Below are 12,839 nucleotides of genomic sequence, written 5' to 3'. Positions count from 1 at the left end.
GGATGGCCCAAGTGCTTGGGCCCTGCACCCCACAGGAGACCAGGATAAGCACCTGGCTCCTGGCTTTGGATCAGTGCGGTGCGCCAGCCGCAGCACGTTGGCCACGGCGGCCATTGGAGGGTGAACCAACGGCAAAGGAAGACATTTCTCTCTGTCTCTCTCTCACTGTCCACTCTGTCAAAAAAATAAGTTGAGATTCAACTCGTGGTTTAACTGCACAAAGTTGGATATATCATAACTCAGTCATCCATTCCTCTATTCACCGACATTTAGATTGTTTTTCGTTGCTGCCTGCAGTGCTACAGTGTATATTCCTGTGTACATATATGAAAGATTCTCTAAAGTACATCCCTAGAAATGGCAGTGCTCTGGGGTTTATGCCTCCAACTGTAGTCACATTGCACCACTGCACTCTAAAGCGGGGCCCATGTATCCTTCCAGCAAGGACGCCTAGCTAGAATATTCCCTATTACCCCTATCCAGGGTAATCCTGACCTGGGCACATTCAACATTTTGCTAGTCTTACAAGTGTGCACTGGTGTCTCCTTGTTCACATTTGTATGGTCTCAATTACTAATGAGACCAAGCAGCCACATATTTTGGGCTCTAATTTTTTGTTGGCTATGTGTGTTGTGATATCACAGCGTGTGGCCTTGATGTTTGTCATAGTTTCTTCTCACATGTAACTTTTGTTCTATTGCATTTGAACTCACCTGGGTTTTTTTTTTTCCCCCTCTGTGGTCTGTGCTTTTTCTGTCACAAGCTTTTTGTACTGAAGTTTTAATTGTCCCCTGTTCTCCTACCCGCTGGCTCCTTAGACTGGCTTTGAGGTCACCCTGACATCAGGACAAGAAATCTGAGAAGCGTGTACTTACGATATCTTTTCTACCTGCTTTTATATGCTGACACAGCTCTATCTCTTATAGGAAGAGAACCATGTTTCAAAAAATTGTTGATGCCTGTGAACAAATGAAAACTGAAGAGGAGGCTATCAAATACGTAACCATTGACCCAACCAAAAAAGAGATCATCATGTGAGTAGCCAGAATTCTGTTTCTCTTTTGGCAAAAAGAACTTACTTTGGATTTCTGTCTTCACAATTTTTGCTTTCTCCCTAAGGGCAATGATGATGACTGCATGTGACCTGTCTGCTATAACCAAGCCCTGGGAGGTACAAAGTCAGGCAGGTCCAGCTTTGTTTTCTTTTCTGTCTCACTCCCAGGTACTGTCTAGGTCCCGTGTCCAAGTCCACATAAAGAAGGGTGGCAACCTCAGAACTCTATTCTACCCATAGAAATGGTACAACAACAGGTCCCTTAATCGGGCCCTAGAATCAAGCAAATAGACAAAATGTTGGAAAGAAAATGCTTTCTTGAAAGAGTTCCTTATCATTCAACAGGCTGAAAAATTTTATTTCAGGGAATGTCTGTTTTTAAGAGCGAACAGTTAGAACAAGACCAGGATGTGTCGGCAATGCCAATCAAGGGTAGTGGGGGAGACGGACAGGGCTCCCAGCTACTGGTTCACTTCCCAGATGGCAGCAGTGGCCAAGACCAAAGGAGTCTTAGGTCTTCCACCCACATGGGTGGCAGGAACCCAGGTACTTGAGCGATCACCTGCTGCCTCCCAGGGTGCACATTAACAGGAAGCTGGAATCAGGCACTAGAGACAGGGATCAAACCCAGGTAGTCCAGTGTGGGACTCAGGTGTCCTAACCTCTAGGTCAGATGCCCAGCCCTCAGTTCAGTCTTCCACACGCTTTTATTAGAAATACGGTGGCAGCCTCCTAATCGGTCCTCTCGCATCATTAACTCCCCACCCATTCCCTGACCTGCTGCTGGGATTCTTTAAAGTAGAGCTGAGGCAATAGCACAATGATCAAATTATTTAGAAATGAGAGAAGCTCTGATGAGCCATCCCACTGCCTTTCAAACTCCTCAACAGCCATGGTTTCCAACTTTTTTTAATTTTAAGAAGTCCATTTTTACCCTATGCAACATGTACAAAGATCACTTCATAAAAGAGAAAACAGCAAAGCTCAGTTAGCTTTCCTCGCCCCTGGCCTCCAACCTCTTGTATCCCTGGTGCACATCTGAGGTATCCAAGGGCTCCACTGGTAAAAACCGCTGGCCTGGAGAACCAAGTTCAAACTTTGCAGCAAAGGTTACCTGGCCTGTCACCACCTGTCCTTAATGCCCACGCCTGGGGCCACTTCCTATCACTCCCTCTCATGTCCCCACTCCAGATCCGATGCTCTGGACACACTGTGTCATCTCCACACATGGCCTTCCCCTCCCCTTTACCTGGTGAGCTACTCTTCACTCTTGATGACAGAGTACAAGTAGGCAGTTTAGAGAAAAAAAGATTAATCTCCATGTGCGTGTGTGTGTGTGAACATGTGCACACACAGATGTAGGCTCGATGCTAACAGATAGGTGACACAGGACTTGGGAAGCGGCAGAGCCGGAAACATAATGTGGAATGGAATCAAACATCCTCCCATTTCCCCTTTTTATTGTCAAGAAGGGTAACAACAGCAAATAGGAGATAGGCACTCAACACTGAAGTAGGAAGAAAAGTTCCCCCTTAAATCTTCTTGAGGACATTTGATGTGACAAAATTTCAAGCATGGACTATGAACTGTACCCTTAATGTCACTCATGCTATATTAGTTAAGTGGAGTCAGTGAACCAAGCCTCTCTCCTCTCTAGGTAGCACTTATGGTTGCAAATGAATTTTGGGAGCAAGGCGATCTGGAGAGAACGGTGCTGCAGCAACAGCCTATTGTAAGACCTTCATATCAAATGATCTACACAAATCAGTTGCTTTTGTTCACTAAATTTTAGAAAACTACTTAAAAGGGTTTCTCTTTCTAGCCTATGATGGACAGAAACAAGAAAGATGAACTACCTAAACTTCAAGTGGGATTTATTGATTTTGTCTGTACTTTTGTATATAAGGTACGTAAACAACTTAATTGAGTGAAACATGAAAATGGGGGTGGTCTTCAAAAAGCTCAGAGAAAATCCTCATTACGTTGTAATTCCATTTTTCACAAACTTTTGGGAAGGTAGCCTTATATATTCATTTGAGAATTTTTCTTTCAAACTAACCAAAGTTTAAAAAAAAAAAGTCATCCACAAGGAAAGCCATTAGGAGTGTCATTGTTTCTCCAAAGTAGTTGGAGGTGTTTACTCAGCAGTGTAATAAAAGAACCCGGGTGTGGACAAACTGAAGAGTTACACAGGCACACAGGTGGGCAAGAAACCACCTTCCCCAAGCTTCAGAGGCACCGAGTTAAGTTCCTCCCAGCAACTCTGAGACCCCACCAGCTCCTTACAGTTCCTTCTCTGCTCTTGAAAACCACTGAATGGCCGGCGCCGTGGCTCAATTGGCTAATCCTCTGCCTTGCGGCGCTGGCACACCAGGTTCTAGTCCCAGTTGGGGCGCTGGATTCTCCCGGTTGCCCCTCTTCCAGGCCAGCTCTCTGCTGTGGCCCAGGAGTGCAGTAGAGGATGGCCCAAGTGCTTGGGCCCTGCACTCCATGGGAGACCAGGAGAAGCATCTGGCTCCTGCCATCGGATCAGTGCGGTGCGCCAGCCGCAGCGCGCCAGCCGCGGCAGCCATTGGAGGGTGAACCAACGGCAAAGGAAGACCTTTCTCTCTGTCTCTCTCTCTCTGTCCACTCTGCCTGTCAAAAAAAAAAAAAGAAAAGAAAAGAAAAGAAAAGAAAAGAAAAGAAAAGAAAACCACTAACATCAGCTTTACGAGTTAAGAAGTCTCTGACCGGAAATTCTCTCTAGGAGTTCTCGCGGTTCCATGAAGAGATCACACCTATGCTGAACGGGCTTCAGAATAACAGAGTAGAATGGAAAACCCTGGCTGATGAATACGATGCCAAGATGAAGGTAATCGAAGAGGAGGAGAAAAAGCAGGAGGAAGGAAACTCTGTCCAAAAAGGTAGGATGGCATGTGTTTGCATCAAGAGAAAATGCAAGCAGGAGGCCGGCCTCCCTGGTACGGCCTGGTAATCCTGGGGAGCTGATGAGTGGTTTTCCCTCCTCTCACGCACATTATGTGTAATTTCGGACCAGCTGACTCCTAAGGTACCCCGGCAGAACACTGTTTTTTAGGAGTAATAGGAAAACCACAGACTCTTGGGGATCAGGGTGAGCAGTTTTGATTCCAACTCTGTATTTGGGCAACTTGCTTCACCTCACTGAGCCTACTATTCTAAGGAGGCTCTGCAGGTGACCTGGAGGACACTCCAAGACTCTTGTCCCCCAAATGTCCACATGGTGCAACTTTTCCTGGCATGAAATTCTACACCTAAAGCCACTCTATCAATTTTAACACAAATGCTTAAGCTCAAATATTAGTTTATCAAACAATCCAAATGTCATCTTAAAAGTGAATGCTGATTTTGTCTTAGCAAAAGTTTAGCTCTCAAAGTTAAGAAATTCTGTTTAACAAAAGTCTTCAGGTCAAAGAACACAGCTTTTAGATGGTTCTGTTGTTTAGTGGTACTTTATTTTTAAAAAATATCTACTTGATAGACAGTTATGGGAGTTGGGAGGAGGAAGGGAGAAAGAGATGTTCCATTTGCTGGTTCACTCCCTAAATGGCCACAATGGCTAGGGCTGGGCAAGCTGAAGACAGGAACCCACTCAGGTCTCCCATGTGGGTGGCAGCGCCCAATACTTGAGCCATCTTATGCAGCTTTTCCAGGCGCCATTTAGCAGGCAGCTGGATAGGAAGTTCAGCAGCACTCATATGGGTGCTGGCACTGCAGGCAGAGGCTCATGTCCCTCAGTGGTGCTTTCAACAACTCCTAAAGGGAGAAAACACTCTTAACAAAGGCAAGGCTGTCCTTCAGCAAGGTAATAACAGGAGTTTGACTCCTGATATCCATTTACTTACATACTTTCTGGGTGTCTACTCTGTCCAAGGCCCAATGTTAGGCATACCCTGGAGAAAGATAGATCCTTAACCAGTGGAAGAACTAGATATTGACATAATCAATGCCCGGTCGATGAGCTAACCAGAGCCTGGGGCATGGGGAGGGCTCTCCGGAGTCTCAAGAGAACAAGATTTGGCTCACAACAGAAGGGAGGAGTGCAAAGGGAAAGGAAGAAACGGAATATGCACAAAGGCCTTGAGCTTGGAATATGCTTGCTGCGACTGAAGAATTCAAACACTGGTGTAGCAGAAACTGAGAGCAAGAAGGGCAAAGGTTCAGCTTTATAAAGCTGGTAATGCAGGCAGCTGCCTGCCAGTGCACTGCCCTGACGTCCTCGCTAAGAATTTCATAATGTTCCATGGTCAGCAGAGGACTTAGAGAGGAAAGCAGCAGGATGTGACCCACACTTCAAAAAGGAAGGAAAGAGGTTTCTACTGAGCAAGTGAGAAGTGAAGATATTTCTTAGTGCTATTCAATTTTATTTTTTTTAAAGATTTATTTATTTGAAAGGCAGAGGCAGAGAGAGGGTCTGTCTGCTCTCTACTGGTTCACTCCCCACATGGCCACAACAGCTGGAGCTGTGCTGATCCGAAGCCAGGAGCTTCTTCCGGGTCTCCCACATGGGTGCAGGGACCAAGCACCCGGGCCATCTTCTGCTTTCCCAGGCCATAGCAGAGCTTGATTGGAAGCGGAGCAGCTGGGACTCAGACTAGTGCCCATATGGGATGCCAGTACTGCAGGCGGCAGCTTTACCCACTACACCAGCCCCTCAATTTTATCTTTAAAATGAAGAAACTCTCGGGTCTTTTAAGTAGTCCTAATAGTAAAAGAAAATATTCAGTATATTGGGTATGGATGATATGTACTTGATTTGCATAAAAACTGACTTCTGATTTTTTGTAAGAACTCTTTGTGGACTAAGAACATTCCTTTGTATCCCCCTGCATCATCTCAGTGAGAAACAGTGTAATTGGCTATTTTTTTAAAAAGATTTATTTATTTGAAAAGTGGAATTAGAAGCAGAGAGCGAGCGAGCTATCTTCTCTTGCATCCGCTGGTTCACTCCTCAGATGGCCACAATGGCTGGAGCTGCGTAGACCTGAAGCCAGGAGCTTCTTCCAGGTCTTCCACGGGGGTGCAGGGGCCCAAGGACTTGGGCCATCTTCCACTGCTTTCTCAGGCCATAGCAGAGAGCTAGATCAGAAGTGGAGCAGCTGGGACTCAAACTGGAGCCCATATGGGATTCTGGTACTGCAGGCAACAGCTTTACCCGCTATGCCACAGTGCCAGCCCCTTGGCTAACTATTAGATTATTATTTTTTTTTAATAGATCAATTCAAGGGTAGGTGTTTAGCCTAATGGTTAACATACCCACATCCCATATCAGAGTGGGTACAATTCCTGGCTCTGGTCCCTGATTCCTGTTAATGTACAACCTGGGAGGCAGTGGTGATGGAGAATTGGGTTCCTGCTACCTGCATGGGAGAACTGGATTGCGTTCCTGGCTCCCAGCTTCAGCTCCAGCCTAGGACAAGGTTGTTGCAGTCTTTGGAGAATGAACCAATGAATAGCAATGCTCTTGCTCTGTGTCTCTGTCTGTCAAGTCAATTTATTTTAAAAAATAAATGGATCAAGGGCTGGTGTTTGTGTGCAGCAGGTTAAGGCACTGTGATGCCAGCAATCCATATTGGAGACCTGGTTTAAGTCCCAGCTGCTCTTCCAAACCAGTTCCCTGCTAAACGCACTGGACCATCCTCTGCTGCCTTCCGAGGCACATGAACAGAGAGCTGGACTGGAAGTGGAGTAGCCAGGACTTGAACCAAAGCTGACACGGGATGTAGTCCTCTCAAGAGGCACCTTGATCCACTATGCTATGAGACCCACCCCGAATTCAAATTTTTGAGTGGTCAAACCCTTAGTAGCTGGGATAAGTTAAAGTTATTAATTAGGCTATAAGGTTGATCCTAATTACCATGAGAATGTTGAAACAAACGCTAATACACTGACTCCTAAAACTACTGCTTTTCTCATTTTTCCTAGTTGCTGAAGTCTCAGGAGGTGGCAGTGAAGACAAAAAGTCCAAAACGTGTCTGATGTTGTAATGTAATCCAATGGGTCTAAATTTCAAATATTTTAATTTTGAAGAAAAAATATTCAGAAGAACTTCAGTGAGTTTCATTCAGCAAATCATCTAACAACAGAGAGGAACTTTAGAAAAACTACCCTGTGACTATCAAGAATATATGTACTGCTAGCCTGAACGTGAGTAAAACAATGTTTAACAAAAGAACAAAGTAAAAATAGATGTATTTTTGGTGCCAATTTATTTCAAGTTTCTTTAAAAAGTATAATCCTAAAACTAGTCACTGATGTTAAAAGTTAATTCATTCCATTTGTTTGCTAAGACTGCTTTAACAAAGTAACAAACTGGTTGGCTTAAACAACAAACTTCTTTGCTTATAATTCCAGAGACTAGAAGTTCAAGATCAAGGTGTTGGCAGGGTTGATTTCCTATAAGGGCTTTCAACTTGGTCTCTGGATAGCCATCTTCTCCTCATGACATCATATGATGTTCCCTCTGAATGTGTGTCCTAATTCTGTTGGATTATGGCCCACCTGTATCAGCTCAGCTGAAATTAACTGCCCTGTCTCCAAATATAGTCACATTCTGAAGTAGTGGGGATTAGGACTTCAACATATGAATTTCAGAGGTGGGGAACAATTTGGCCCATGTAAGTCTTAATTCTGATTCACACTTCACTTTCTGAACTAAAAATTGCACACTGACACATCTTAAGATTAAATATAGTATAGTATGTGTAATATATGTACATAAGATGAATATTGGTTTTCTTTTACTGATTCACCCTTAATAATGGAATCACCATATCAACTTAAAAAAAATTTATTTATTTGAAAGTCAAAGTTAGAGAAAGAGAGGGGTCTTCCATCTGCTGGTTCATTCCCCAGTTGGCCACAAAAGCCAGAAGCCTCCTCTGGGTTTCCCATGCAAGTGCAGGGGCCCCATCACTTGGGCCATCTTCTGCTTTCCCAGGCCAGAGCAGAAAACTGCATCGGAAGAGGTGCAGTTGGGACATGAACTGGCGCCCACACGCGGCGCTGGCCCTGATTCTATCAACTTTAGCAATTTAAAAAAACTAAATTGTGTTCTTATCCTATGTCTCCCCTTTTCAAATTCTAGAATCAATGACTTTCATATGTATAATGAAGAATATTTTTGAATTTGCAGAATTATACCTCTGACAGAATTATTGCTTTATAAAACATACTTAGCTATAGGATTATCCAAGAAATATGACATGGTTTGACCATTAAGAACTTCATTATCAAAAGCAATTTGGGAAGATTCCAGTTAAGATTACTTTTTAAAAATGATTAATAGAGGCTAATCCTCTGCCTGCAGCGCTGGCACCCTGGGTTCTAGTCCCGGTTCTTCCTCTTCCAGTCCAATTCTCTACTGTGGCCCAAGTGCTTGGGCCCTGCACCCGCATGGGAGACCAGGAGGAAGCACCTGGCTTCAGCATGGTGCGACAGCCGTAGTGGCCATTTGGGGGGTGAACCACCGGAAGGAAGACCTTTCTCTCTCTCACTAACTCTGCCTGTCCAAAAAAAAAAAAAGATTAGTATATAAAATGACTGTGCTAGTTTTATTAAATTGTTGAGAGAAACTAAGAATAATCCATTTCTTCCACTATATAGTGTACATCTTTCCAGGTATCAAAGAAATCTCTTCCTTTACTTATCTATAATCATAGATAAGGGGGCATTGTGGCATAGCAGATTAAGCTGCTGCTGTAACGCCAGCATCCCATATCAGAGTACTGGTTCAAGTCCTGATTGCTCCACTTCTCTCCAGCTCCCTGCTAATGTACTTGGGAAGGAATCAAAAGATGGCCCTAGAACTTGGGCCCTTGGCAGCCATTTGGGGAGTGAACAAGTAAACTGAAGATCTTTCTCTGTCTCTCCCTGATGTTCTGCCCTTCAAATTAATTAATCTTTTTTATATACGTATATTAAAAAATCATGGATGAAATTTTAAAATAGGACATAATAGTTATGCCATATTTTGTCATATTTTTGTCAAAAGATATGTACATTATAAGGAACTGAGTTGAACATTATAAACTTCAAAAAGTCTTGTTACATACAAAATAATGTTCAATTTTAAGCAGCCCAGAAATAAATGACCATTTGTTATATTATTTAACAAGTTAAATACAATGTAAAGTTCACGTGTAGGGATTTTTGTCTATTTTGTTCACAGTGCTATCTTGGTACCTAGGGTAGTGTCTGGCACTCAGTAAATGTGAATGAATAATATTCTGAATAAATGTAAAAACAAACTGAGGTGAGGAATGGCTAAATCATATATACACTCAAGTAAGTTGCTTACTAAAGTCATTACCACGCTACTACCATCAGTTTTACAGCTGAATATTTCAAGCACTTTTACCCTGGAAATCAAGATTGCTTTTTATTCTTCATAAGTAGTGAGATAATCCCCTCATTTCTTGAGGAAATTTGTTTTTTCAAACAAAGCTTGACATTAATATGCACCCTGATTTCCTGACAGAAGCTTAGCAATGGTTCTGGAATCTCCTTGACAGCAGTGCCCCACTGCCTCACACACAGAGAAACCTGTGGAATTCATAAATAACTGTACAATGAAAGAAAAACCTCTGATACCAACCATTTCAAATTAGACACGAGGCTGCTCAGTGTTGCCATTTAATGCCAATCATTTCCATGTTTTAAGTGCCACTTAAAATAGTGTATCATTCATCAAAGAAGCTAAAGGTGACACAATTGTGGATAAGCAACTGAAAAGAGTCTTCAAAAAGTTTACATGGATTTCAAAATGGTTTGTACCAAAGTAAACTTACCTTTCCTTTCATTTTCCCATGAGTTTTTTGAAGTTGCTTCACATAAGGGACAGGGGAAAACACAGAACTAATGCATCTCTAAAGCATCACATTGTGAGAGTAGCTGAATTTTTATTTCCAAAGACAAACCACTCCAGTTGCAACGTGCAGTCAGAATTTTTATGATGTTTCAAAGTGAACGTCCACATTAAGGAATGTAAGCTTCTCTCTCCCATCTCACAGAAACAAATCCTGAAAATACTCATCAAATTCTTCTTCCCTATTAAAAGAAAAAGTATATTGATTAAAATCAATAATTAAAGTAAAAAAATTACTAGATGACACATTACATGAGATTAATGAAAATACTTTAACATATTGACTGGCTCCTTTATATATGAATCTTGTTTCATGATTCAGCCAATAAATAATCAGAGTGATGCCATGACAACAGTAAAGGCTTTCAGGTTACATGGTGTGAAGTCCTAGCTATCAGTTTTTAGCTGTGTGAACAAGCTACTTAACTTGTTTGAACTGTTTCCTTATCTGTAAGGAAGATAATTCACTTACTACATCTAGACACAACTACTTTTCTTTTTCTAGGATCGGGGAATCAAGCTTGATAATAACAAGTAGCTTAGCAGTCAATCTCTTTACAAAATGGTCTTTTAGGTCAGACTCCAAATTTGTTTTAAATGTTTGAGAATTCACAAAACTATCACAACCATGTACAAATGTGAAGGAAAAAAATTACAGAATAAAGTTGATTAAGGAATTATCTGCAATTTTGTATTGTCCTTATGTTATTTTTTTATTTTCTCTAGCATGGAAGCAAAATGCAATAGGATTTGTAAAACTGTATTCATAACTTATATACAGGAAATCGGTTGAGTCTCTATGGACTTAAGTACTGACATTTCACATCAGTGTCAAAGAATTGAATATACAGAATTTTCTATTATGAAAGTCTTTCATAGGATTTACCCATGTACCTATATTGCCCAAAGACTTGATCAGAAGACCTATTGTTATTTTCAGCTAAAGGTCTTCAAGGGGAAATGATCAAAAACGGTTGAGAGTTTGGACAGCAATATATTATTTACAGTAATCTATAATATTAAATCAATCAATAATAACCCACCTTTGGGAATTCTTTATTTGGCTAAAGAAAATAAGGTTATGGTTATAGGAAAAAGGAAAAAGTAATCCTAGAAACTTCTAACATCTGAATTCTATTAGTGAGATCATATAATTAGCAAAATATTTTATAATCAGTTTCAACTAATGAATCAATTGATTCAACAGGTCTCTTTTTATTATGAGCCAATATGTCTAGGAATTGGCAAAGTGAGACTAACATTTACTGAGCACTTAAAATATATTAAGTATTGTACTTGGTGCTTTACCTTCTGTATTTCATTTAACCTCCACAATAAACTATATGGTAGGAATATTACCTTCTTTTGCTAGGTAAAATTCAAATGGTAAACATCCAAATATTTATCATTAGAGCAGCCCATTCCCAGAGTATCACCTCCATCACACTGCAGAGAATAGTAAGTACACTGTATAAGTCTTCAGGGTTTCCTTTGTATGGTTCATGATCATCACAATACTATGAATGAAATAGCTTTCTCTGGGCTGGAAAACAGCCTTTGGTGAAGGAATCCAAGCAAGGACCAGAGGGTCATCTGTTAAGGTGAGCTGATGAAACATTTACTTACCAGGAGGAAGCTGAACACATGGGCTGCTGATGGCCATAAACAATGGCTAGAAATAAACTTCCATCTTACCAGGCTAGGTAGTCTTTGGCATTAAATACACTCATCCTGTTAAATTTTTTCACTAGCTGTCATCAGGAATGACTGTGGCCATAGCTTCATCTATCAATACTAGCACTTACTGGGATTTTTCATCTGTCTCTGGTAGTGGACCCTTCCACAGTTCAGACTCTGAAGCACTGTCTTCCTCATCAGAGTTTCCTGTTCATTTCAAAGAGATTTTTTTTTGAATGCGAGTGTTATATTTAAAACACATTTTAAATTACAATTAAATTAACTGTGGTTTAACTGCAACTTTTACAGTTCTCTGGAAATTGAATTCCCTCCCCCAGATATAATAATCAGAAAGATACCCAAGAATCTCAGCAGAAAGGCCAATAATTTAAGTTACAGTGATTTAAGTAACAACCCCAATACTACCTCTTACAAGGGAATTCTCTTGTATAAAGTTACCTTTTTAAGTCTCCTCTTTAAGATTTTTGTAGAAAGTATATGAAATGATGTGTAAGATGAGCTAAATTATGAAAACATTTGTCATTTTTAAAAATGAATGTTGATGGCCGGCACCACTGCTCACTAGGCTAATCCTCCGCCTGCAGCACCGGCACCCCGGGTTCTAGTCCCAGTTGGGGGGCCAGATTCTGTCCCGGTTCCTCCTCTTCCAGTCCAGCTCTGTGGCCTGGTCCTTGGGCCCTGCACCTGCATGGGAGACCTGGAGGAAGCACCTGGCTCCTGGCTTCGGATTGGCACAGCGCGCTGGCCATAGTGGCCACTTTGGGGGGTGAACCAACAGAAAAAGGAAGACCTTTCTCTAACTCTGCCTGTCAAAAAAAAAAAAAAAAAAATGCTGATTACATTAATCAAAAGAAGGCTGATCCTTAGAGAATGTATTATTATTATTATTTTTTGACAGGCAGAGTGGACAGTGAGAGAGAGACAGAGAGAAAGGTCTTCCTTCTGCCGTTGGTTCACCCTCCAATGGCCGCCGCAGCCGGCACGCTGCGGCTGGCGCACCGCGCTGATCCGATGGCAGGAGCCAGGTGCTTCTCCTGGTCTCCCATGGGGTGCAGGGCCCAAGCACTTGGGCCATCCTCCACTGCACTCCCTGGCCACAGCAGAGAGCTGGCCTGGAAGAGGGGCAACTGGGACAGAATCCGGTGCCCTGACCGGGACTGGAACCTGGTGTGCCGGCGCCGCAAGGCGGAGGATTAGCCT

The 12,839-nt window shown here is 42.1% G+C and overlaps 2 protein-coding genes across 24 annotated transcripts in view; one reads left to right on the top strand and one right to left on the bottom strand.

Annotated features, from left to right (window-relative positions):
• The window catches only part of PDE6C (phosphodiesterase 6C), a 56,188-nt gene extending 48,866 nt beyond the window's left edge, over positions 1 to 7,322 (top strand). For 4 of the 5 annotated variants that reach the window (XM_089314725.1, XM_051823943.3, XM_089314726.1 and 1 more), the window contains 6 exons: positions 927 to 1,034; positions 1,120 to 1,187; positions 2,716 to 2,786; positions 2,877 to 2,960; positions 3,804 to 3,960; positions 7,001 to 7,322. In XM_089314725.1, coding sequence (XP_089170851.1) covers positions 927 to 1,034; positions 1,120 to 1,187; positions 2,716 to 2,786; positions 2,877 to 2,960; positions 3,804 to 3,960; positions 7,001 to 7,062 — 550 coding nt within the window. In that variant the 3' untranslated portion in view covers positions 7,063 to 7,322. Of the gene's footprint in view, positions 1 to 926; positions 1,035 to 1,119; positions 1,188 to 2,711; positions 2,787 to 2,876; positions 2,961 to 3,803; positions 3,961 to 7,000 lie in introns of those variants that run through there. The other variant, XR_016222125.1, reaches the window with a different exon arrangement.
• Positions 7,323 to 9,673: 2,351 nt separating this feature from the next.
• The window catches only part of LOC100347176 (protein FRA10AC1), a 103,303-nt gene continuing 100,137 nt past the window's right edge, over positions 9,674 to 12,839 (bottom strand). For 10 of the 19 annotated variants that reach the window (XR_011382359.2, XM_070057593.2, XM_070057605.2 and 7 more), the window contains 2 exons: positions 11,747 to 11,825; positions 9,674 to 10,123 (listed from right to left, as the gene is read on the bottom strand). Coding sequence is in view for 14 of the 19 variants with exons in the window: in XM_070057593.2 (XP_069913694.1) it covers positions 10,081 to 10,123; positions 11,747 to 11,825 (122 nt within the window). In the remaining 5 variants the exon portion in view is untranslated. Of the gene's footprint in view, positions 10,124 to 11,741; positions 11,826 to 12,839 lie in introns of those variants that run through there. The other 9 variants (XR_011382362.2, XR_011382364.2, XR_011382363.2 and 6 more) reach the window with 2 other exon arrangements.

The sequence above is a fragment of the Oryctolagus cuniculus genome, chromosome 15 (assembly GCF_051225735.1).
Source record: "Oryctolagus cuniculus isolate XC-2025 breed Fujian yellow rabbit chromosome 15, ASM5122573v1, whole genome shotgun sequence".
NCBI lineage: Eukaryota > Metazoa > Chordata > Mammalia > Lagomorpha > Leporidae > Oryctolagus > Oryctolagus cuniculus.
This window is presented reverse-complemented; position numbering and strand designations above follow the sequence as displayed.